The sequence below is a fragment of the Sminthopsis crassicaudata genome, chromosome 4 (genome assembly GCF_048593235.1).
Source record: "Sminthopsis crassicaudata isolate SCR6 chromosome 4, ASM4859323v1, whole genome shotgun sequence".
Classification (NCBI taxonomy): Eukaryota; Metazoa; Chordata; class Mammalia; order Dasyuromorphia; family Dasyuridae; genus Sminthopsis; species Sminthopsis crassicaudata.
The window spans coordinates 24,431,685-24,458,114 of record NC_133620.1 but is presented as its reverse complement, the minus strand read 5'-3'; the positions used below and the strand labels follow the sequence as shown (position 1 = coordinate 24,458,114).

The 26,430-nt window shown below is 40.0% G+C and overlaps 1 protein-coding gene and 1 long non-coding RNA gene across 2 annotated transcripts in view; both read left to right on the top strand.

Moving 5' to 3' along the window:
* The first annotated feature begins 1,887 nt into the window (after positions 1 to 1,887).
* The window catches only part of RNF11 (ring finger protein 11), a 64,199-nt gene continuing 39,656 nt past the window's right edge, over positions 1,888 to 26,430 (top strand). Inside the window, exon 1 of the mRNA XM_074265972.1 lies at positions 1,888 to 2,530. Coding sequence (XP_074122073.1) covers positions 2,408 to 2,530 — 123 coding nt within the window. The 5' untranslated portion in view covers positions 1,888 to 2,407. The remainder of the gene's footprint in view (positions 2,531 to 26,430) is intronic.
* On the top strand, positions 2,537 to 24,894 carry LOC141541657 (uncharacterized). The gene is made up of 2 exons (XR_012481861.1): positions 2,537 to 8,349; positions 8,933 to 24,894. It is a non-coding gene; the product is annotated as an uncharacterized LOC141541657 (long non-coding RNA).

The following is a 26,430-nucleotide window of genomic DNA, read 5'->3' as shown; positions in this document are numbered from 1 at the left end:
CCAGTTCTTCGGCTCCCAAGCCTACAAATCCAGGCCCTATTCTCTCCCCTAAACTCCAGCCAGGAGAACCCACCGAGATCTCTCACTGGCACCTCAAAATACATGCTTTTAACACAGAACTTGTTACCTTTCCTTCAAACTCTTCACCTCTTTGAAAGCAGGAAGAGCAAAAAGACCAATATTCAACATTCAGAAATCCTGGGTCTGGCTCAGTCCCTGGGGGATCTTGGGAAGGTACTTTCTCAGCTTCCTCAACTCGGAAAACTGAGGCACTCTGGCTTCCTCGCTACCCCGAGTCTGTGACTTGTGATTCATCCCTGAAGCTTTCTCAATTTCCCCAGTCTCCCATGAAGGCTGCTTCACCCCTCCCCCTTCCCCTGCTTTGACCTCATGACAAAAGGGCAGGAAGAAATAAAAAAGCCCATCCACTAGGCTGCCCAGCCTGTCATGTACTTGTATATGGGTTCTTTTTATGCTGGTCAGCCCATGGCACTATTCAGAGACAGTGATTGTTTCTTTTCTTTTCTTTCTTTTTTTCCCTGAGGCTGGGGTTAAGTGACTTGCCCAGGGTCACACAGCTAGGAAGTGTTGTGTCTGAGACCAGATTTGAACTAGGGTCCTCCTGACTTCACGGCTGGTGCTCTACGCACTGCGCTCCCTAGCTGCCCCTATAGTGATTGTTTCTTAGGTTCCTGACCATTTTTCAGAATGGAGGCGATTTTATTTATTAGCATCCAGCTTCCCAGTTTAAAAAAAAAGGTTTCTTTTAAAAATCGTTGGGTTTTTTTCTGCCCTCCCTGCCCCATGTGCATGGGGCTTTTTATTCTAGAACAATCTAGGAGGGAGAGGAGGCAGGGCCCCATGTGAGGACTTCCCCCCAGGACTTTGTCCTTTATTGGGAGCGGGACGATTACCCAGAGATGACAAAGGGGTCCGCTGCCCCGGGTGGGAGCCAGAGTGATGGAGGCAGGGCTGCCGGGCCCAGCACTGCCATGGTTGGAGGCTAGTGGCGGCCCAAGAGCGAGGCGGCTGGCAGAGGGCCCGTCCCGCAGGGGAGGACCGGGCGTCCTCCGTGTCTGGCCTAGTTCAGTGGCCCTTCATTCGGCCTTTGGAACAAAGGGTTCTCATCTGCCCGAGCGCCTGGAGAGTCTCCTTGGGGGCCAACCCCCAACTCTGAGACCCTGGTCCGGTGTAGGCCAGAAGGTCCCCGGGAGGTGTCCCTGCTTCCTCCGGGCGCTGGACCTCTGTGCTCCTCCCAGGCCCGAGAACCGCCGGGTCACTCAGGGGTCCCAAGCCCACCCTTGGAAAGCTCAGGCTTTCCGGAGGCCAGCTCTGCCTCCATCACACAGCGTCCCTCCAAGGGGACATATTCCTGCCTCCTTCTTCAGGCCGAGAGCGGCTCAAGCAAAGGGGCCTTGGGGCGGTGCGTACAGGGGGAAAGAAGAGGAAGAGCAGGGAGGAAGAGGAAGGTGCAAAGAAGGGAGTGAAGCAGGAGGAGAAGAGCCGAGGAGGAAGGAGGAAAGGCTCGGAGATGGGATGGGGGAGAGGCAGAGTGGAGAGAAAAGGGAAAGGGAAGGAAGCAGGGGAGGTAAAGAATAGGGAAGGAAAGTAGGAGAAGGAAGAGGGAGGAGGGAGGAGGGGAGGAGGAAAAAGGGAAGAGGAGAAAGGGATAACAAGAATAAGGAGGAGAATGGGGGAAGGGAAGGAGAGAAGGGAGGGGTAAGAGAAGGGAGGAGAGGCGGAGAAGCGCAGCTGCGTCCCGGGGCCGCGGGAGGGGGAGCACGAGGGGTAAGGCCTGACCACGCACAGCGGGGTGACGCCACGACGCTGGGCGGTCCCGCTCCACGCCGCGTCGCGCCGGGCCTCGTTGTGGCGGCCGGCGCTGAGGGGGCGGCGGTCGCTCGGCTGTGGTGGCGCCTCGCCTCGCCCGGTCTCGCGTGGGTCGGCTAGGATGCGGGCCTGGCCGGCGGCGCCGGTGTCCGCCGTGTCCGCGGTGTCCGTGTCGGCGGCCCCGGGCCCCCTCTGGGCTCAGCCGGCCCGGCCCTGAGCCGCCGCCCTCGCGGGGGGCGGGGCCCCGGGGCAGCCGCGGCCGCTCCGGCCCCTCCCCCGCCCCCAGCGCCGCCCGAGCCCGAGCCCGGCCTCCCTGCCAGGCCGCTGCCGCGGGGCCCAGCCCGAGCCCGGAGCCCGGAGCCCGGAGCCGCCGCCCGGGGCTGCCCAGAGGGATGAGTCGCCGCCGCAGGCCAGCCTGAACCCGGCCCGAGCAGCGAGAGCAGTCCCCGGGAGGGAGGCGGCGGTATCCCGGGACCCCCCTCCGCGACAGCCGCAGACCCTCTCCCTCGAGTGATCCCTTTCCGTCTCCCTAGGGCCCCTTGCCCCCTCTCTCAACCCTCGCACGCACTCTCGGAAGATGGGGAACTGCCTCAAGTCCCCCACCTCGGATGACATCTCCCTGCTCCACGAGTCTCAGTCGGACCCGGCCAGCTTCGGGGAGGGCACCGAGCCGGATCAGGAGCCGCCGCCGCCATATCAGGTAGGGGAGGCGGCGGCTGGAAGTGACCGGCGGCCGAGGGCCCAGCTGTCACCGGCGTCCTCCTGCCCCCGAGGGGCGGAGGTCGGGGTTGGGAGAGGAGCGACACTCGGGACTCCCGGAGGGAGGCCTGACTTCGGGAACGAGGGGCCCCCACCACGCCCCCCCTCCCGTTTTGGACGAGGAGTCTGAAGTGCGGAAGCGCTTGGAAATCGCTGCGCGGGGTCGGCCCTGCTGCCGAGCTCCCCAGCTTGGGAAGGGGGCGCTTACTCCTGGTCCCCTCCCCCGCCCCCCAGTTAGAGACCAGTGTTACAGGTGCAGCGTTAAAGCTTCTCTGAGGACACGGGGAGAAGCGGCTCGAGGGTCCCGGGCCGGGATGCCCGGGCTCCCCTTTTGTGGTAAAAAACGTCAGCATTGCTCAGTGCCAGCCCTCGGGGTCTGTGGGTGTGGGGGTGTGTCTGAGTTGGGGTCCCTGCCTTGACCTGGAGGGCTTCGTTCTTTGGGCCCGACTGGGGGCCTCCTTTGTTGATTCATGTAGTGACATCACTGTCTAGGATTGTTCTTTTCTCTTGTCGGGGTTTAAATCGGGGGCCTTCTCTCCCCGAACCCCCAGGGCTGCTTCTATCCCTTCCCCGGGCGGAGAAGGGACGGCTGATGGAGTCTCCGGACCGAAGGCCAGGCTGGTGGGGCTGCCGTGGTTTGTTTGTAAGCCAAGCTTCTCTCTAGGATGCTCCCCTCCCCCCAAAGTGCTGGCTGTTTCTGATATCTTAATCGCTGAGGGCTTAGAGATGACTTCGTAATTGAGGAAAATTTCTCATGGTTCTACTCAGTAGGAATCCCCAAACTGGGGAGGATTTCACTGAACATGAAACCCTCCATGGAAATTTTGCTTGGGGTGACTAACAGCCCCTTTCTGACTTTTCCCCATAACAAGGATAATTAACATCTATTAAGCCCCTACCTTGTTCCAGATACTAAGGGTAGAAAGACGAAGGCGGTAGTCATAGGATCCGAGACTTGGAGTTATTAGAGGGTCGTTCAAGGCCATCAAGTCTAGTCCCTCATTTCAGAGATAAGGAAACCCAGACAGAGGTTGGAGGTCACATACATTTGGTGTCTGTGGTGAAATTTGAACCCAACTCTTTCTGACCAAGAACGGTGCTCTATCCACTGCTCCACCGTTCTGGAAAGAGCTTAAATCCTAATGAATTAAGAACTTGCCTCTAATAACTGGATGGCCACCTATTGATAATTTGTTATCAAGACTGATATGATAGTTTCAAAAAGAGAACTATTTTAGAGAAGAAAATGTACAAATAGACATGTATTAAATATGTCCACCATACATGTTTTTCAAGAACCCTGTGATATAAGGATTATCAGTATTACATTTGAAAAAACGGAGGCTCATGAAGATTTAGTGCCTTGCCTTTGACTGTCACAGGAAGTGTTGAAGCCTAGCACTTAACTACTGAGCTTTGTTTGTGTGTTTTCCTAAAGGGAAAAGAAATTTGCTCATATTCATCATTCCAGTTGATTTGAAATGCCCATTTTCATGATGATTTTTCTTCCTTTGTTAAATTTAATGAAGTTGTTTTTGGTTTTGTTTTTTTTTTTAAGAAATAGTTGATATGATTAACACAAGGAAATCTTTAATTTAGGCTTGCCTTGTCTTGAGGAATGAGTGATAGATGAAGAAGGAATTGTTTTATTTCAGGGAGTAGCTAATTACACTGACACAAATATAGCATTACACCATGCCCATTAGCTAGGATGTGGCCTATAAGTTTTTTTTCTATTACACAATGGACATGTACAACAAATTCTCTGTAGAATAAACTTAATAACTTTATCCTGTTCCATTGAACTCTTTGAGACAAAACATAATTTCCATAGTTAATATTTAATATATACAACTTAAAATAAGCTTATACTGTTTTAAGTTTACAAGATGGACAGTCTTTAAAATCGGTAAATATTTATAGGGCCATACCTTTAAAACTGTAAACTTTTCTAGTTTTCAGCTTCTTAAACTGTGGGTCTCATAATGGAAGTATGATTTATTATCATCAAATGTTTGATTTGTATATTTATTTTATATAGTTATATATCCAGGATCACATGAAAATTTCTTGGGGTGAAAAGAGGTCACTCCTGGAAAAAATTTAAGAAGCCCTAATTTAATATGGCCCCCTCATTTGATAAAAGAAACATCTCGGGGCCCAGAGAAGGAATTGATTGACTTGTCCTACTTTACACTAGTAGTTAAGTGGTGGAGCCAGTCTTTGAATCCAGATCAGATCACTTCCAACACCTGGCACTCTTGCCCCTATGCCATGTAGGCTGTTTGAAGGTGAATGTAATAGATTATTTTATAAGAATTGTCTATTTACTGTTTTGTGTTTCTTTTACATTATTAATCTTTTATGGAAATCAATCTAAAGATCAAATCTCAATTGTATTTTCATTCATTTTCACAGGATTTGATGTTTTTGTTTTGTAACTGTGTTTACTGTCTTTTAATTCTTTTTTTCCTAAGACCCTTTCTGGGTGGACAGTTTTAAGCTGAAAATTCAAACCTGCAACTGTCCCATCCCCTCTCCCTGACCTCAAGGGATTATGCATTCCAAAAACATTTAAACACAGTATAGTGAATAAGACATTCTTCTCTTCTAGGAGCTTGTTTAGTCTAGTAGGGGGGAGAGTGGACATTTAAACAGATTCTATTTCATTTCATATTTTAGTCAGAGTAAAGATATAAAGTGTAGTGAGATCATTTGGAGGAAGAAAGCATTTCCAGGAAGGTTTGTTGCACCCAGTCACCTGGATGAGGACTTGCTAATGAATATTTATCAGAGAATGAATGGTGCTTGGAGCATTTGCATGTGTACACTTACAATCTTCCCATTTGTGTTTTGCAACACTACAATAATTTAAAATTTACTAAGAATCATTCTCTGACTAATTTTGTGTGCGTGTAAAATTGTGGTGAGACAGATGTACATTAGAAATAGAAAATCTCTTATGTTTCTGCTATAGCACGCAGCCATATTGTGCCCTTTAATGAAGCTAAAGGTTTTGGAGAGTAGAACTTTGAATTTAAGTTCTTTGGCCTTCTGTTCTTTGATCAGTTTTTCTTAAGGAATAAAAATAAATATTAAATATTTTTTGTGATTTGTGAAAGAGCTATAATCCTCTCAATCTGGGAGACTATATATGTTTTATAATCTATAGGAAGATTATGTGACTTGTTCACAATTACAAAGCTACTAAGTGTTACATATTTTCCTGATTAATTTCTTTCAAAATATGATTTGGATAACAATTTTTCTTTTGGGATGTCAGAGGGATTTTTTTTTTTTTTTGCTTGTTCATTTTAAATACTTTACTGCTCATAATGTTGAGAGGAAGAAAAGAATTTAGGTTTGAAAATTAGATACAAATAATGGTTCAGAGTTCACCAAATTTAGTTATTGGGTTTCAATGGTGAGGTACAATTTAAGACTTTTAAAAACTATATTTAGAAGCCTCTTCCCAACCCCCCAATCCTATGCCAGGAAAAAAAAAAAAAAAAAAAAAAAAAACTAAAGCAGTTTTTAAAAATAGGGATTATACATCTAGAGACAGAAAGGGACCTCATTCTACAGATGAGGAGACTAAGGCCTATGGAGGTGACCAGACTTGTCCGGGATCACGCAGTCCGCAGCAGGCAAGATTTAAACCCAGGGCCCTGGACTCTAGAAAATAAAATGCTTTTTGCACTTTACCAAAGGAGATTGCATATGATCCTTCCATGTTTTTAGGACGTTTCTTTTTTATGTAAATAACAAAACATCATGTTTTTAATATTTTAAACTATGACTTCCTTCAACCTCTTCAAGGACTTTTTTTTTTTTAACATCTCTGCACTGCAGAAGTCTTTGAAGGTAATTTTTTCCCCTTTCAGATCTCTAGTGTATTCAGTAAGCATGCATATTTTTATTAAGGCTATAATTATTCAAAGCTTAAATATGAACATAGGATGCCTCCTTTAGCCAGCATATTTAGGGAATGATGAATTCCCCATAAGTGAAAAATCTAATTAACTGAAATTTGCCCTTTTAGTCATCACTTTTATTTTAACTTTTTGTCACATCTTTCCCAAGTATAACCTTTCTATTCTAATTTAATCAGAGACTGAACCTACTTCATTCAATTTTTTTCTCAATGTTTCTGGTGTCCAGAACATGTTACCTCCTTTCCTGTTTATCATAAGCCTCTCTCTTCTTCAGGACACCCCATCCTCCTCTATCTTCCCCTCGATTTTGTTTTAACAGCACTCGTTGGCTCCTATTCATTTGACAAATGTGGTTTGGTTTGGCTTATCTCTTATTTGCTCCACTGGATCTTCAGCTTTTTTCTACCTCCTCCTATCAACCTTATACTACTTACTTAACACAGTACTTTATACATGAGAGGAACTCAGGCTTATTGTTTGACCTGCTGTGTTCATAATGAATTTTTGTTATTGTACTTACTCTGAATACTACAATGATGCCCATAGGCACTATTTTGCTCCTATTGCTAAAGTAATGGGGAGAAGGAGATCTCAGAAAGCTGAGCCTGAAAAACCTTCTGATTGTTAATAGTTGGGCCTCTTCCCTTCAGTGCTACTTTCAGCATATCAACCTGCCTCTAATATGATGCCATATTTTACACATATTTCTTTGGGCAAAAAACATCAGGCAAGGTCTTGTGGGCTTTTGTGACTTCTGAGTTAGTAGCTCTGTTCTGGATGAATAGGTGATTGAAAACTGATTTCTGAATAAATGGGATATTATTGTCTATGCCAGTAATATTAAAACAACATTGCTTTCATTGCCTGTTACCCCTTTGATTTTTGAGTGATGAGGATGCTTTTTCTCCCTCTTGGACAGTTCTAAATCTAACTGAAGGGGTACCCAAAGGCAAGAACAGAAAGTTATTTGCTGCTTAAAGGCCTGAATTCATCTCAATCTAACCATCATTTATTAAGTGCTTACTATAGTTCAGCATTGTTCAAGGGGCCAGAGATACAAAGATCAACTTGGGATGATAGCTCTGTCAAAGAATTTACATTCTACTTGGTTAGAAACCCAACTAAGTATAAAATATATACTTAGTAGTTATGATGAAGAGGGAAGAACAAGTGGGAGGAGCAAAAAAGATCTTTGTAGAAAGAGTTGATCTGGCCTTTAAAGGAAGCTAAGGATTGCTGGAAGCAAGGGGAGAACAGTTCAGCCTTGGGAGACTGGATGACAAGGATTGGAAAATGGGAAAGGATGTCATATACAAGCAATAAATAGTAATTAGTCTGGAAAGATAGTTTGGAGAGAGATTGTAAGTAGCTTTAAATGCCAAACAGATGAATTTGTACTTCATCCTAGAGGCAGTAGAGAGCCAAGAGCTGGATATGTTCAATCTTGTTCCTTAGAAACATCACTTTAGCAACTATGGAGAGGATGTTGAAGGATTCGATGCTGGGAAAGCAATTAGGAGACCGTTGTGATAGTCCAGATTGGGGGTGATGTGGCCTGCTGTTAGTATGGTAGCCATGTGAGTGGAGAGGAGAGAATCCAACAAGATTCAGGAAATGATTGGTATGGGAGGTGAGAGAGGAGGAAAAGTGAATGAAACTCCACAGAGTAGCAGAACTGGGGGAAATAGAAAAATGGTGGTGTCATCAATAATAATAATAATAAGCATTTATGTATATTTTTTATTTTGTTAGTATTTATATATGTTTTAAGGTTTATAAAACATCTTACATGTGCTATCTTATTTGATTTTCATAATGACCTTAGGTGTAAGGGCCCTTTAAATGGGCGGACACAGTGCATCGGGAGATTGAGGCCCGGAAATAATTTCTGTGGATATTAGGACTGCCCTTGGGCGGGATCCTGGCCATATTGAGATAGCTTCGTAATGGGTGACTCTCTCGCTGATTGGCTGTGTGTGTGACCTCACAGGCCCTTTATAAGCCCACTGCAGGCAGCAACCGCCCTCTTTAACCTCCTGCTGTTCACCCTGGCTCACCAGCCTGGGTGGCCAAGCCAAGATGGGTAGCCGAAAGAGGTAAGGATTTTGGTAGTGAACACATGGGTCTTCTGACCAGGTGTTCACTCGGGAACCAACAAGTCAGGGCATCAGTTAGGGCATTATGTGAGGAGGTATAATAAAGGCTTTTAAGATTACATGTGGTTGTTCTTGAGTGCGCTACCGGTTACTAAGCTATAGATTCAAGAGATTGTGGCCAGAGACCTTAGAAGGCCTCAGAGGAGGCGAGCCGGGTAGAGCTCACACTGCAAAGGACAGTGGTCAAAGGTACTCTGGTGGGTCTAGGACAGACTAGTAATTGTAACTGCCAGGAGAGCACGTTACACTTAGGTGCTTTTATTACCCCCATTTTATAGATGAGAACTAAGACTGGAAGAGAATTAGGTTTTCTTACTCCAAATCCAACACTATGCAGCACTGCACTACCCGGCTGCCTGAACGAAGGAAATCTGGAAGTGTGGAGGTTATAGAGTATAAAGATACTGAGTTTTGTTTTGAAGTAGAGATATCTATTTGGCAGTTGCTTAGAAGGGAAATGAGGCCTAGATAAGTAGATTATCTACATGAAGATAAGGAAATTGATGAGATCACCAAGAAAAGAAAATAGGACCGTGGATAGAACTTTGGGGTATACACAATGAAGAAGCCAATGGAAGAGACTAACCTGTCTTTCTAGGCTTATTTCCCATTACTCCTTATTAAATTACTTGATGGTCCCCTGTATACCACCTGCTATCTCCTACTTTTGTTCAGAAAGAGATCCATGATACAATACAGGTTGAGAACCTCAATTTAGAAGGCAAGCTTTGAGTAAACTAGAGATTTTTCAAGAGGCAAAGGTGATGAAGGAGCTCATTCTAGGAATAGGGAACAGGGAGTGCACAGGCTCAGAGACTGAGACGGGATGTCATGTGTGAGGAATAGCAAAGTCATTTTGACTCGTTGGTAAAAGGGACTAAGAGAAAAACTATCTCTTGCTTTTTGGAGCAAAGGAAGGAAGAGAGTGTGATATTGGAAGGGACTGTACTATTGAGGGGACTGAAGGTGTAGAGAAGAGAACTCATGATCTACCATCTGGAGTAAAATAGTCTTTTGTCTTTGAGAAGATCTGAGGAGTGAAATAGGGAAAGCATTAATAAAGATTAGAAAAATGGGTGAGATGAGGTGAAAGATTGACTGTGAACCTACTGTGTGTGCATTGATTACTTTCTGAACTTTTGGAGCCTGGCAGCTTACAGTCAGAAGTGAAGAAAGTATATTGGAATAAACTAGGGTTGGAATTTGGGAAGGAATGACTGGTGATTAAAACAGTAGGTTACTGAGTGAAGAATAGGGAGTAGAGGATGATGCCAAATTAAATTTTAGTATTAACTGTTGTGTCTAAGTGCAAAGGAAACCCCTTAGAAGGAAGGTGAGGGAAGCTATAGAAAGATTTAAGACTTCGGGTGAATGCATTTCTGAGGGAAGGAATGATCGAAAAAGAAAGAAGGGGAAAAGTTATTGTTGTGTGGCAAGCACTCTTCTGGGAATACAAATGCTGAAGCAAAGACAACCTTGCCCTTGAGGAAGACTGGGATGAGAGTGGGGCAAATTTTTCTGAAAGTGGTGCTGCCCGGAGGCTTGAGCTTGGGGTGAAGGAAGAGAAACCTACAGTTTCTTAATCTTCCTATAAAATCCAAAGATGAAAAGTACCACCTCTTGGGGTCTTTGGGAGAATCAAGTGAGCATTTGGTACAAGACTACTTAGCACCATGTAAATATTAGCAAATGCCATTATTTATAAAATGAGGGGCAGCAAGGTTATATAATAGATAATGTCCAGGATTTGGAATCAGGAAGGCCTTAGCTCAAATTCTGCCTTCACTTACTAACTGTGGATTCCTGGGTAAGTCACTTCACCTCTTTCTGCCTTAGTTTCCACATTTGTAAAATGGAGATAATAGCATTTCTCTCCTAGACTTTGTGGTGAGAATAAAATAAGATAATATTTATTAAATACTTTATAAACTTGAGGTTCTGTATAAATGTTAGCTATTATTAAGATTACTGCTTTTCAGGATGTTATAATCAATTCAGTAAATTCAAGTAGTACCCTGTTATCTCAAGGATCAGATATAAAATGCTGTTTGGCTTTTTAAAACTTTCATAACTTAGCTCTACTGCTACCTATCTTGTTATCTTGTTGAGGTGCAAATGATGAGGCTAGTAGTAGGTGCAAGAATTGGGGTTGGGAATCCCCTCTGTTTGGTGCAGGTTTAATGTGAAAGAATTCGCAAACCAAAAAAGTCGGTGGCAAAAGGGGATTTTATTGTCACTGAGAAGCCAGCCTGTTAGGAAGACAGACTTCTTAGTGACAAAGTCCTGTTAGGGAACTTACAAAGGTTAATTAACACTGAGAATATCTTCACAGTGGGCAAGGGTCCTGGCAGAACAGCTTTGCCAAAAAGAGAGCTTCCTTGGCAGGCAGAATTCTGTTTTGGACTTCTGCAAAGATTTGGGATTCAGTTGTCTTTTATTAGCAGTCTCAGGGTTGGGACTTCAGTGTTGTCAATGCTCGGGGCTTAGATCTCTGATTGAAAAGAAATTGCTTGTCTTGGCAGTTGAGCTACATGGAGTGGTCCCAGACTAATTTTTAACTCAATAGAGTAGGGCATTGTTTGGGGAGCTCCCCAGAAGAGGATCCAGGAGCCTCAAAAGATCTGTTTACTAATTCTTATATCTTAGTCTTCTCCATGTATCCTGTGATCCACTGAGACTGGACTGCTGTTCTGATACCTCCCATCCCTAGCATTTTCACAAATTCCCTCATACCTGGAATGTGCTCCCTCTTTAATTCACTCTTGGTTTCCTTCAAGTTTCAGCTAAAATCTCACCTATAAAAAGGCTTTCCTAGATCCCTTTGAATGCTGTTGGTTTCCTTCTGTTGATTACCTCCTTTATCTTGTTTGTATAAAGTTGTTTGCATCTTGCCTCCCCCATCTGACTGTTAGCTTCTTGAGAACAGGATTTCTTTCTGTTTTTATTTATATGCCCAATGTTTGGCACATGCCAAATAGTGTCTGGTTTTTAGTAGGCAGTTAACACATAAGTGCTGGTTGACTTAAATTCTTCTCAACCTGTATGAGCCTATGACTGGAGTTTTCAGCGAGATAAAGAAACTTAGAAATAATGAAACATAGGGAAGAATGGAAAGAAAGGAGATTAGAGAAATTTCACATTCTGTTTGGAGAGGACTTATTGGTAACAGAGCTAGGATTAAGAACTGAGGGTCTTCTGGAAAGATTTACATGAACTGATGCTGAGTGAAGCAAGTAGAACCAGGAAAACATCATACACAACAGCAGGATTGTGCAATGATTACCTGTGTTAGACTTGGTTCTTTTCAGTGGTTTGGTGATCTAAGGCAATCTCAATAAGCTTTGGATGGAAAGACATCTTTATCCAGAGAGAGAACTATGGAGACTGAACATAGATCAACACATATTATTTTTATTCTTTTTTCCCCCTCTGTTTTTTTCCTCATGGTTTTCTCCTTTTGTTCTGATTTTTATCTCCCAACATGATTCATATAGAAATGTATCAAAAAACAAATATACATGTATAACCCCCACAATCATTTTTTTAACATGTAGCTGGGGAAAATAAAAATAATAATTTTTTAAAAAAGAAAGGTGTTTGTAAATAAATTTTTTTCCTAATTGAATCATTTAAATGTACTGTAGGAGTTTATTATTTTGTCATATGGTATAAATGAAGTCATTATTCCCAAATTTCTCATTATTCCCCCTGCTCCCAGTTAAGTCAGTCTCCGACTGCCCCCAAAATTCACTGAAGTCAGTCTGAAGGCATCTGCACAAAGCAAGTGCTTAATAAATAATTTACTGACATCCCAAATTATATATGGCTAGGAAGAATAGAAGATATAATAAGAGAGGTTGAGAATGGGAGAGTGTCCTATTCTATCTAATTGGTCTGATGTGGTCTTTGAGTTGGATCTTGACAAAGGAAAGAGGATATCAGCAGAAACTAGGGATACAAAGAAAGGGAAAAGACAGTCTCTGTTCTCTAGGAGCTCACAGTTTTAATAGAGATAACAAACAACTAGGTACAGATAAGATATATGCAGAATAAACTGGAAATATTTAGTATAGGGAAGGTACCAAAATTAAGAGGTCTTAAGAAAAGCTTCTAGTAGGAGATGAGATTTTATGTGGAACTTAAAAGAAATTAAAGAACTTAGGAAACAGAGGTGAAGGTAGAGAGAATTCTAGGCATGGAGTCACAATGCACAGAGACATGGAGTTGTCTACCTAAAATCATAGGCTTGCCTTATCTGTAATGGGGATAAAATAGAAGCCTTTGTAATAAGATCAGGATTGAAACAAGGATATTCATTATCACCATTGTTATATATTTGATAATTATTAGTTAATTAGTAAAAATGCTATTGATACAGTAAGACAAGAAAAAAGAAATTGAAAGAATAAGCATAGGAATGAGAAAGCAAAATTTTTTTATTACTAGTTATGATAGTGTACTTAAAGAAACCAAAAAACTCTTGAGTCACTAAGAGAAATCTAAATTAAAACAACTCGAAGATACTATCTCATACCCATTAGATTGTGTAAGATGACAGAAAAGGAAAATGGCAGATGCTGGTGGTTTTATAGAAAAATAGATACACTAATGTGCTATTGGTGGAGTTAAGAATAAATTCAGTGATTCTGGGGAACAATTCAAAACTGTGCCCCAAAAGCTATAAAACTGTGTCTACCCCTTTCTGAGTCAATACCTCTAGTGGTCTGTATTCCTCAAGGAGATGAAAATAAAAAAGGGCTCATACACAAAAATATTTATTTCAGTTCTTTCTGTGAGTAGCGAAGAATTAGAACTGAGGATGTTATTAATTGGGGAGTGGCTGAACAAATTATGGTATATGAATGTGATTGAATACAGTTGTGTCATAAGAAATAATGAAGGGGGAAAGCTTTCAGAAAAACCTGGGAACATTTATATTAAAATGATACCAAATGAAGTGAACAGAACCAGAACAATGCTACACGACATCAATATTATAATCAACTGTGAAAAACTTAATAACTAATCAATTCAGTAACTCTCTACAACTCAAAAGGACTCAAGTAAAATGCTATCCAACTCCAGAAAGAGAACTGATGGACTCAAAAGTGCAGATTGAAGCATTTTCATTCCTTTTTTTTTTTTTTTCTTTTTAAACACAGTAAACAGTTAAATATATTTTGTATGACTTTCATATATATAATAAGTATTGTATCTTGCCATCTAATTGGGTAGGGTAGGGGTTGGGAGATAAAAAAAAAAAATTGGAACTGCAAATAAGATTTTTTTTTTTTTTTAAAGCATAGGATTGGGAGATGGACTACGAAAAAACAAAGAAGCCAGAACGTCACATAGTAAAATAATAGAAGAGTTAGAAAGTTAGGAAGGGGCCAGGTAGTGAATGACTTCAAATGTCAGAGATAAGATTTTATATTTGATTGTAGGAGTGCTAGGAAGCCATTATAATTTGTTGAATGGGATTGGGGGGAGAAGGAGAATAGTCAGATCTATAAAGGAGGGTAAATTTGACAACCAAACGGAAGGTTCATTGGAGTGAAGAAAAACTTGATGTGGGAGGACCAACAGGTAGTCAATTTCAGTAGTCCAAGGTCTGGGTGATAAAGGCCCACCAGGCTGGTGATACTGTCAGAAGAGAGCAACAAGCATGTATAAGAGATATTATGAAGGTAAAGTTAATGGCGTTTGGCACTGGATAAAAAGAGGTGAGAGAATGAGTTAAGAAAAGTTCAAAAGCAAAAGGATTTAGAGGGAAAGATAGTTCCGTTTTGGACTTTGTTAAATTCAGTTCAAAAAGTCTAGAGTCTGGAGATGAGGAGAAAGATCTGAGAATCATTTGCAATAAAAATGATCATTGAAATCAAGGGTACTGTTGGGATTACCAAGTGGAATGGTTCAGAGGGAGAAGAAAGAGAACCAGACAGAAAACAATATAAGTCCAAGACAAGCCTTAGGGAACACTTGTCCTGAACTTGTGTGATCTGGAAAAAGTTCCAGCAAAGGAAACTGAGAAGGACTGGCCAGATAGATAGGAGAACCAGGCTGGAATAGTGTTATGAAAACGTAGAGAGAAGAGAATGAACAACACTGTTTTAGGCTGTCTAGAAGTCAAGAAGGATGAAGATAATTAAGAGGCCATTATATTTGCCAATTAGATCATTGGGAACTTTGGAAAGAAACGGGTCAATTGGATGGTAAGGTCATTCATTAGACAGTCTTGGGCTGTGTGTTGTCAATTGAGTGTTGAGTTGAGAGGAAAAGAAGTGTAAATACCTCCTCTTCCTCTAGGAGTTTATGAGATGGTATGTTCATATGAGGTTAGAAAGTTGAAGGGGTTTTCAGGATAAGGGAGCAAAGGATGTGTTTGTAGATAGTTTTGGAAAGCAGCCGGTAGATAAGGAGAGATTAAAAGATAAGTGAGAGAATAGGAATTGGTGAAGGGTAATCTGGAGAATGGGATGGAAATGGAACTAGAGTAGTCATTGTGAACAAAGTTATAGAGTTAGGAAAATATAGGATTTGAAATTAAATGGGAAAGTTATAGATGTCTTTAAATGTAGAAATCAAATAAGTAGAAAAGAAGGGGCCTGATGAAACAGTAGCTTCATATAAAGATGGAGTGGGAAATTGATAACAGCATTGGGCTCTATAATGTGGTATGTAAACTAATTTGACTGGAGTAGAAAGAGAACTTGGGAGGGATAAATAGAAGGAGGAGGAGCAGGAGCAGCAGCTATCATCATTTATGTAGCACTTTAAGGTTTTCAGAGTCTCACAGATAGTATTTTATCTTTATAGCAAAACTGGAAGTTAGGTGCTAAATATTATCTGCATTTTATAAATGAAAATCTTGCACAGACAGGTTGTTAAATGACTTTTCCTAAGTTCAGACCATTGCTTGACTCCAAGTTAGTCCACTTGCCATCTCTGAGATAAGTAAGAGAAAATTAACTAGAAGTATAGTCTGATCTTCAGGCCTGTATAACTTTTCTTGAACATTCTTGGAAAAGCAGCAATATGTAGTAAATTGAATCCTGGAATTGGAGTTAGGAAAGACCAGGTTCAAATTTTATCATGGTTTAATCTCTGAGATTCAATTTACATTACAGATTATAGAAGAAAACAGCATAATATAGGGAATTGAAGTAAAAGGGGTCAGAAACATCTATAGGCTTTGAGTCATGTCTTATACATGCTAGCTATGTGACCATGGGCAGTTCATTGAAGCTCTCTGTAACCCAGGCAAACCTTTAAAATAGTAGACATGTTTGTGCTTTTTTTGCAGTTTATGTACAAATCTCATTTTCTGGCCATCTTTGTGTATGGAAATATTCACATTGGCTGAAGATTGGGACAACTAAATGGCCTTTGGATAGAGTGTTGAGCCTGGAGTTGAGAAAAACTAAGTTAGAATCCTGTCTCAGTTATTGATACCTGTGTGACCTTGGGCAAGCCTTTCACCACTGTCTGTTACAGTTTCCTCATCGGTAAAATAGCAGAAGTATCTGTTATTTCCTATTGTTGTGATCATAAAATGAGATAATATATCTAAAGCACTTTGCAAACCTTAAAGTGTCATATATACAATATTATTAGTTCATAATAAAGAAATCTTAAAGCACTTAAAATTTTTTAAAAGTTGCTTATATATAAGTATCTGTAGAGGGAGTTGCCTTTGTGAGATTTACAACAAAGGTTCTCATTTAGTGATTCATGATGATGGTGGTATAAGAGGTTTTCTTTAATGGAACTTAAAGCAGTAAATAATTGCCTAATTATGTTACATTTGTATATATATTTTTTTCTTCTGACAACAAGCATGTGTTTGAAGCATTACATAGGTTTATTTCTGAATTGAGTCAAAATTGTCATAATTATGTGCATAATGATTTTTGTGTTTGTACAGTGATTACTTTAAACTGTTACCACTTCTAAGTGCAGCATATTTTTGTGGTTTCTCGATGTCATCAAATTGTTTCCAAACCAGCACAATTTGATATTAAAGTGCAGATGAGTTTCTAGTGGACTTTTCACATGTATGCTCGTAACTTTATTTGTGTTCCATATACTCACTAAAGTAGCTCCTTCTATTACTTTGTAGTTGTAGCTCAAATAACCAAGTATGTTAGGAATGTTTATTCTTGAAGCCCAAAATGTATGGTTGTTTGAAAATCATGGTTATTAGGCATGTGCTTTACAGGCTCTCTTGAAAACATTAAGGACAGTTGTAGAAACAAAGTGCATGTAGCTCTTTGCAATATTAAGTCTATTTACCAATTTAGGTTTATTACTCTTCTATCACATATTTTGTGATGGATTTTCAAATGGATCAGTTGACAGCACTGGGCAGTACAGTTTCTTTGAAAGTGCACCCAATGTGCCAGTGCTAGAAGAAAAGAAATTCATGCTGAAGAGATTGTTTCCTTAGTGAAGTTAGTTTATATGTGAACATTGTTAGAAACAAGAAGTATACATAATTGTATTTGAAGTATGTTTATCACTTATTTAAATTCAGTGCTCTTAATATGTAGAAAAATATTTTCTATATCAGGAGGTGAAAATTTTTAAACTAATTTACATCTCAGTAAGAAATCTTATAACATCCTACTATTTTCCACCACATATTTCTTGATCGAGAATTTTCCCTTTATTCTTGTTTTATATCAAAAACAGAAGTTGCTATGGAGAATCAGTTTAAAGACTGCATCCGCATGATCTAAGCCAAATATTGAAAACTTTTGTTCAAATAAGGTCTAATATTGAAATAAAGTTTATACATAATTATTATAGTAAACATCTTCCAAATTTCACTAAAAATTGAACAAAAACATAAAATAAGAATTTTACATGAATTAATTAAGCATATGGAATCTTGCTAGATTGCTATTGATTCATGTAGAACATACCATAATAAAAAAATAATAATTATTATTATTTTTAATAATAATAATTTTTATTTACCAGATATGAGCATGGGTAATTTTACCATTGACAATTGCCAAATCTTTTGTTCTAATTTTTCTCCTCCTCCCCCCCCCCCAGATGGCAGGTTGACCAATACATGTTAAATATGTTAAAGTATAAATTAAATACAATATATGTATACATGTCCAAACAGTTGTTTTGCTGTAGAAAAAGAATCGGACTTTGAAATAGTGATGTACCATAATTATAATTGGAGTTTGTAATTTTTTACTCAGTTTTCATAATCATAGGTAGAATAAAATTCCATATTTTTAAATTGTAAAGTAGAAATTTTAATTTAGAGTAGATTTTATTTTTCAGAAAAATTATTGTAATTATTATAAGCACTTAATGAATCTGAAAGTTATTATGAATATTATTTTAAATTATGCTGGAGATTCACAAAACATTTTTTGTTATTATTGAAAGTGGTTCAATGAACTTTAAATAAACATTGGGAATCATTGACCTATGTTAATAAAATAACAAGTCCAGGATGGAACTGTGGGGGGGCTTCCTCTTTCCTCTCCCACCAAGAGAATATTAGTATTTACTCCATTTACTTTACCAACATGAGGAAAGTATTTTGTAAATCTTAAATTTCATAATAAATATGAATGTTATTATTATTTCTTTCTGAGGAATTATCTTTAACAAATGTTTCATGATATGCCACATAGAAAGCCTCCTTATTTTAGATTACCTGAGATTGTGTTTTAAGGTAAAACTTTTAACTAAGGAGCCTAGTATTTGGCCCATGAAGATAATTATGTTGGTATTAAATGTGGCTAGAGGCTCCCAGAAGACATATAATAATATAAGAAAGGCATTGGAATAGCATGAAGTAGAGCAAATGGGTCTCCAGAAATATCTTAAGTTTTTGTTGAGTGAGGCAATTTGATAATTAAGGCTAAGAAAGAAATAAATGAGGCAAAGAATGGCTTAAAAAAAATACTATCTTATTTTTCCATGTAACAATCAGTTTTGTAACATTTTAAGTTACAAATTTTTTTCTCCTTCCCTTCCCTGCCTCCTGCCAAAGACAGCAAGCAATGCTATAGGTTATACATGTACAATCATTTTAAGCATATTTCCATACTAATCATATTGTAAGAGAAAAATCAGAACAAAAGGAAAAAAGCCATGAGAAAGAAAAAACAAACAAACAAAAAAGGGAGAAAATAGTATGCTTCAATATGCACTCAATCTCCATAGTTCTCTTTCTGATGAAGGTAGTATTTTCCGTCTCAGGTCTATTGGAATTGTCTTGGATGACTATTGCTGAGAAGAGCTGTAATACTTGATCATCACATAGTCTTGCTGTCTATTGGTTCTACTCACTTCACTTGGCAGCTATTCATGGAAGTCTCTCCAAGGCCTTTCTGAAATCATATTAATCACTTCATATAGAACCATAATATTCCATTACATTCCTGTATCATAACTTATTCAGCCATTCTCCAATGAGAATCCACTCACTTTTCAGTTCCTTGCCACTATAAATATTTTTGCACATGTGAGTCTCTTTCCCTTCTTGATGATCTCTTTGGGATACTGTAGAGACACTGCTGAATCAAAGCATATGGCCAGTTTGAGAGCCCCCTGGGCATAGTTCCAAATTATAGAGCCTACTTTCAACAGAGCATTTTCAATTGGAAGAGAGTAGAATAAATTAGATATAGCGGAAGGTAGAGAGTACATGAGAAGTAAAGAAGGAAAAGGAGATTGCTTGATTATAAGTTATCCTTTGGAAAAAGAATGTGTAACTTTACATAGTACATTAACATTATCTATATTATCTAGTCTGCTCCTTTGAGGTAGATTCTATAGGGGGTATTATCCAGTTTTGTGAGATGAAGAAATTGAGGCTTACAGAAAATAAGTAACTTGTCATAGTAATCAACAAGTAGACAAAATGTGGTACCTGGCTGTTATGCAATAGAATGATTCTACTTGGCCCCAGAGGATAGAACTAAGGGATGATGGATGGAATTTGCAAAAAGGTAGATTTAGGCTTGATAGAAGAAAAGCTTCTCAATAGTTGAGGACAGTTCTCTAATCTGCCTATGTTGCCCTAACTTCTCTGTTAACCCCAGGCTTGCATCTCCAACTGCCTTTCAGACATCTCAAACTGGATGAGACATCTTACTTCAGTATGTCTAAAATAGAACTCATTATCTTTTCCCCAAATCCTTCTTACTTAATTTCCCTATTACTATAGAGGGAAATAGCATTCTTCCTGTGCCTCAGGCTCACAACCTAGGAATCACCCTTGAGTTCTCATTATCTCTTACCTCCCTTATCCAATCTGTTGGCAAGGCCTATTGATTTCTCCTTTGTAACAGCTCTAGATTATGCTTTCTTCTCTCTGATACTGCTCCCAATCTAATACAGGCCTTCTCACTTCACACTAGGAGAATTAGAACAGCCTGCTGCTGGTGGGTGTGTCTCCCCACTCCATTTTATCTTATTTTTTATTCAGCCATCAAAGTTATCTTCCTAAAGCCTGGCCATGTCACCCTCTCCTCGAAATACTCTATTTACTCCCTGTCTTCTCCAGGATCAAATATGCTATCTCTGTTTGGCATTTAAGTCCTCTTTCCTTCTAGTCTTGTACCTTATACTCTGCCTTGTACTCTTTGATCTAATGACTGGTCTTCATGTTCAGGAGCAAGACACTCCCATTTCACAGCTCCAGGAATTTTCTGTGTCTGTCCCCCATGCTTATGATATTCTCCTTTTGCACCTCTGCCTCCTTGGTTGTTTTAAGTCCCAACAAAATACCAGTCTTCCATCAGAAGTATTTCCCAATTTCTAGTGTCTTCCCACTTTTATTTTTTTTTCCTATTTATCCTGCAGATAGCTGATTTATACATACTTTGTTTGCTGGTTGTGTCTCTCCTTAGACTGTGAACTTCAGAGCTTAGGGTACTGCCTGGCTTATAGTAAACACTTAATATTTATTGACTGACTGAAATAGATTGCTTTAATAAGCAGTGCTCTCTCCTCCCTCCTTTTCTTCCCTCCCTCCCCCAATCTTTGGCAGGTGCTGGACAACCATTTATTGAATATGTGGAAGAAGGTTTAATTCTAATTTTACAATTTTTAAAATAATTATTTTCTTTGATTTGTACCAGTGTTCTATTACAGTTTTCAGACTCCTAAGCCTATCATCCAGTGTGTTAGTTATCTCTTGTAGCTTTATCTCATTTGAGAATTTGGTAGGCATGCTATCTATCCATGTTTATTTGAGTCATTGATTAAAAAAAAAGTTAAATGGCATATCACTGGAGATCTTCCAGTTTGATATCACACCATTAATGGGTATAAGTTCAGCCATGTAACCAGTTTCAAATTCACCTAATTCTATTACTGTTAAGCCTACATCTCTATTTTGTCTTCATAATAGTCAAAGAAAAAGTTTGCCTTGTTGAATTCAAGGTAGACTGTAGACCTCTAGTATTCTGTCTGTTTGGTGATCCTGTCAACAGTAAAAGAAGTAGATAAGTTTACCATGACTTATTCCTGAGAAACTGTGGGCTCTTCCTGATAAGTGCTTCTTTATTTTCCCCTAAATGTTCATCCCTTCAGTAATACACTAAAAATCAAATTTAAGTTCATTGGTCACTAGTTTGAAGGCTCCCTTTTCCCATTTTTAAAAAAATTGAGACTATTTTGTCACAGCTCTGGAGTGTTCCTTATATTATCCCCCAAATCATTGAATTGAAGTGCAAGTGATCACTTTGGATTCTCTAGATCTTGTGTCCATGCTCCTTTCTCTTAAGTGCTACACTGTTTCTGGGAAGGAATTCTCTTGGAAAATAAGGCTTGGGCCACATCATCACTCATGAGAGTAAATGGGGAATCCTGTCAAGTCAAGCCACAGCTCATGGGTGACCACATCTCAGGGAGTCAGACAAAAAGATGGTTCAAAACTTAGAATCAGCTCAGAGTTGGAGAGCAGGCATTCCCTCAGGAGGCTTAGACAGCAGCAGGGTGATATTTTAAATCTCCTGGAGAAGCAGTGACTTCTTTGAATAATTTCTGTGTGAGACATGTGTCTCCCCTACTTGTCTCCTCAGTGGGCTAATCCCTGATTTCTGTGGTAGTCCTATGTTAAAAGACTGCAATCTCTTCACTGGAACAAACATTACCATGTTACTGCCAGAATATATATTAAGGGTTGGTTAAGATTTTTTTTTTGATAGTTTATTTTTCTTTCCAGTTGCACTTAAAAACAATTTTTAATTGGTCACAGTTAGGAAGTATGAGTATGATCTCTAAGGCCTTTTTCCCGATCTCATACTTCCTAACTGTGACCACACGCAAGTAGCTTAAACTTTCTGAAGTTGTTTAAATCTCAGATATAAGATAGAGAAAATACTTGTTGTTCCTATGTGATATGGTAGTTGTCAGAATAGTGCTGTTTAGAATAATTGATCTAACTAAATATACTAAATACTTTTCTCTTTCCTTTAACCATGTCTCTTCTCACCAGTATTTTAATTTTTTTTTCTATTTTGTCATTCTTTTGATTTTGTTTCACTGATTCTTAATATCTCATCAAATCATTAGATTCTACTTGCTCAATTCTAATTTTTAAGGAATTACTTTCTTAAGTTAGCTTTTGTATCTGCTTTTCCTTTTGGCCAATTTTACTCTTAAAGCAGTTGTTTTCTTTAGTGGATTTTTTCCCCCCATATGGCCAAGTCTATTTTTTAAGGAGTTGTTTTCTTCAGTCAGTTTTTAGGCTTCCTTTTCCAAGCTGTTGGTACTTTTTTCATTATATTCTTACATAACTCATATCTTTAACCAATTTTTCTTCTACCTCTCTTACTTGATATTCAAAATCCTTTTTGAGCTCTTCCAAAAGAAATTTTTGAGCTTGAGGCCAGTTCATGTTTCCCTCTGAGGCTTTGTATTTGGCATTTTGACATTGTTGTAGTCCTCTGAGTTTGTGTTTTGATCTTCCCTGTAGCTTTAGTAGCTTTCTATTGTCAGGACTCTTTTTGCCTTTGTTCATTTTTAAAAGCTTAAGTCTGCTCCTTATGTACAGGGGACTTGTCTCAGGCTTCTTGCACTGGGGGCCAAGAGCTGGAATACTAGCTTTTTACATTGGGGCTTCTGGGGCTGGCAGCTTGCTCAGTGAACTGGGGTTAAAGAATTTACAGCTAGCCTGCTGATCCAGAACCACAGGGCCTTGGTTGCTAACCTGTGCTGTGGCTAAAAGGGCAGCCTCCTATTGGCTTGCTTAGATACTACTAGCATTGGGCTGTGCTCCCCTTTTATTCAAATGAGGTAGATCTTTCCTGAAGTCTTAAGTAATCTTGAAAAATTGTTTCCCTCCCAACTTTTTGTGGATTCTGTTGCAAAGTCTTGATTTCTAAAATTCTTGAGACCTTAAGAATATCCTTGATCACTTTTTCTCACCACTATGTGAGCACTTGCCTTGCATGAGTTGTTCATAAAATAGTCTTTTGGGGTTTAAAATTATACAGCCATTCCAGCAGAGTTATACTTTACAATAGAGTTTGAATGCTTGGCAGCTTATTTCAAAAAAGGACCTCAGTGGCTGATGTCTTATCCTGCCAGGTTATCTTCAGAATCTTCCTAAGACATTTCAAATTCAGTTTCCTGACATAGTGCTGGTAGATTGTCCAGGTTTTACAAGTGTACAATAATGAGGTTGGCCCAGTGGCTCTGTAGACCTTTAGTTTGGTCTTAAACTTCTCCTCTCCTACACTTTCCTTTGGAGCCTTCCAAATGCTGAGCTAGCTCTGGCAATGCATGTCTCATTGCCAATGTGGACATCCTGAAAAGTATACTGCCAAGGTAAGTGGCCTTATCCACAGCATTCAAAACTTCTCCATTTGCTGCAACTGATGGTCCACATATGGATGATGTGATGCTGCCTGATGGAGTACTTTTGTTTTCTTAGTGTTAGGCCAATTAGCACAAGCAGCCAACAACTGATCCATACTTTGTTGCAACAAAAAATCAAGCACCAATACTCCTTCCATTTTAGTTTGGGCTTGTACCTTTTTCAAGTTAAAGAAGGTCAGTGTGATAGATGACTTTGATGCCATTTTTGTCCTTATTGAAGGTATTTGACAACACGGCTGAAAACACCATCAAGCACACAGCCTTGTTTCACTTCATTGGTGACTGGGAAAACTTGCCCATTGTCTGGGCAATGATGCCATCGTGAAAATGATATACAATATTGATGAACTTTTCCAGGCAAGCAAATTTGGACATAATTTTCCATAAGCCTTTGCGAATGACGGTATCAAAGGCCATGGTCAGATCAACAAATGTTGCATACAGATCTCTGATTTGCTCCTGGCATTTCTCCTGGAGTAGTTGGACAGCAAACACCATATTGGCTGTGCCTCAACCCCTTCTGAAGCCACACAGACTCAAGTAAATGACCTTTTTCCAGGGCTGGCAAGATTCTTCCAGGTGAAGGATCAGCTATTAAGGAGGACTTTGCAAGAATCTTGCCAGTAGTGAGAGAGACACTGCCCCTTTCTCTCCCCTCCCCCCCATTGTTACAAAACAATCTATTCCTTTTCCCTTTATAGAGGTGGACAATGGAGGCATCCTTGAACCTTCTCTTGCCATATAATCTGGGAAATTTCAGTCAGCTTTTGTATGAGCAGTGGAGCCCCCACTTTGTAAATCTGAGTTGAAATAGGATCAGCATCAGGTGCTTTGCCACACAAAAGTAGCCTAATGGCATTCAAAAACTTCTTAGCTGGAACTTCAGCTGGGGAAGCATTGATTTCAATCTGAGTCAGTAGCTTCAGCATTGATTAATGATGGCCTGTTGAGAATACTATGAAAGTGTTCAGCCCATCTCTCTAGGATCAACAACTTGGATTAAGAAATTTAGAATTGATTATATGACATGGGAGACATTAGCACAAGACTGCTCCGCATGGTGTGCTCTCATCAGAGAAGGTACAGTGCTCCATAAGCAAAGCAGAATTGAATTATACCTAAGAAGAAACATGAGATACTCAAAGTCAGAGAATCCACCCCAAATGTTTATAGGGACTATTTGTGCCCAACCTGTGGCAGAGCATTCTGAGCTCTTATTGTTCTGATCAGTCACAGTTGGACACACTGTAACTTGACATAATGATGTCATTTTAGTCCTCTTTGAGAATGAAAGACAGCAACCAAGAGTCTTGATTTAATGTTTTTTTCCAAAGGAAACTTGGAGAGAGCCCAGGAAACTTCCTGATTTCTATCTGCCATCTTATTCCCCTTCCCCCCCAGATTTCTAAAAATGATACATTGAGAATGTTTAGTCATTGAGCATTTAGTAAGCACTTCCATGTGCTAGGCATTGTGCTAACACTTAGGAATACAAACTCAATTATTGCAGTTATGGGGGAGGGGAACCTTGGGGAAGTCAGGCATAAGACCTGAGTAACCTAGGTGACTTCCTTAAACGGTGATTATGGGAAGAGCCATAGATTGGGAGGAAGAGGTCTTTAGGGCAAAGAATATTTCCTTTGTGTGAGTTCCAGGACCTGTAATAAGCTTCAGTATGAAGAGATGAGTTGTGATAGAGGAAGTCCTCAAAGAAAATGAGGAAGATAACACAGAAGATAAATACAGAATAAATCAGAAATAGTTACCTGAGGGAAAGCACTAAGATTAAGGAGGATTGAGAAAACTTACTGCAGAAATTGGGGGCTTGATGTGAGATAGAGTTGAAGGAGAACTTTCCAGAGAGACAGGAATGGGGTTCAGCCAGTGAAAATGCATAGGATTGAGGATGGAGAGATGGAGGAGAGAGATGCATAGGATGAGAGATGCTTTGTGTAAAGAATAGCAAGAAGATAGTATTGTTGTACCCCAGAGCTTGTGGAGGGAAAGAAGATATAAAAAGACTGGAAAGTTGGGAGGGTTTCAGTGCTGGGCAAAGAATTTTATATTTGATCCTGAAGATGATAGTGATGAGGTTGATGAGTCAGGGAACCAAAATATGATGATATGAAGTCTAGTTTTTGTGGCTCCCAGTATGGGAACCAAAAATATGATGAGGTTTAGGTTTGGGGGTTCCCTTTAGTAGGGAACCAAATAGGTCTAGATTTAGGGAACTAAAATGAGATTAGGATTTCTGGTGGTCAGGGAGTTAAATGATAAGGTCTAGTGGCAGGTTTGGGGTTCGGGGAACCAAATGGAGAGGTTTGGCTCTCCTGCACCCCTTGGGATTCAGTGCAAGGGTAGGGAGTTTTGGGGAACCCCCTTCTGGTGGTGCAGAGATTCTCTGTAAAGGAATTTACAGACTCAAAACTTAGATTGAAAAGAGGTTTATTATAGGCATTGGGAAGTAAGATTAGAAATTCTGACAGAGAGGCATAAAGTCTCTTTAGGGAAATAGGTGAGAGTAAAGAGAGGGTGACACTGGAAGAGAATATTGAACAGTGGGCAGAGACTTCCTTGGCGCTGCAAGCATGGCATAGCTGGCACCTCTGCAAAAAGAAGATTTTAGATTGGCTCTTTTATAATAGGAGCTTTTGCTATAAGCTGAAGGGGGCCTGTAGGTGGAGTCCCAAGCTGGCCAATCTACTTGCTGGGTTTCAGCTTGAGCTGGAATTTGAATAGAATTGAATAGAAGATAGCAATGGAACTGTCTTGTTTTCCTTGATTAGGGTTCCTCACTGAGTCAGAGTTTTCTCCTTCAAGGAGTTTTAGAGTTTCAGGGTCCCTTCTTCAATAGCGAATCACTGGAATTTATTGAATGGGAGTGA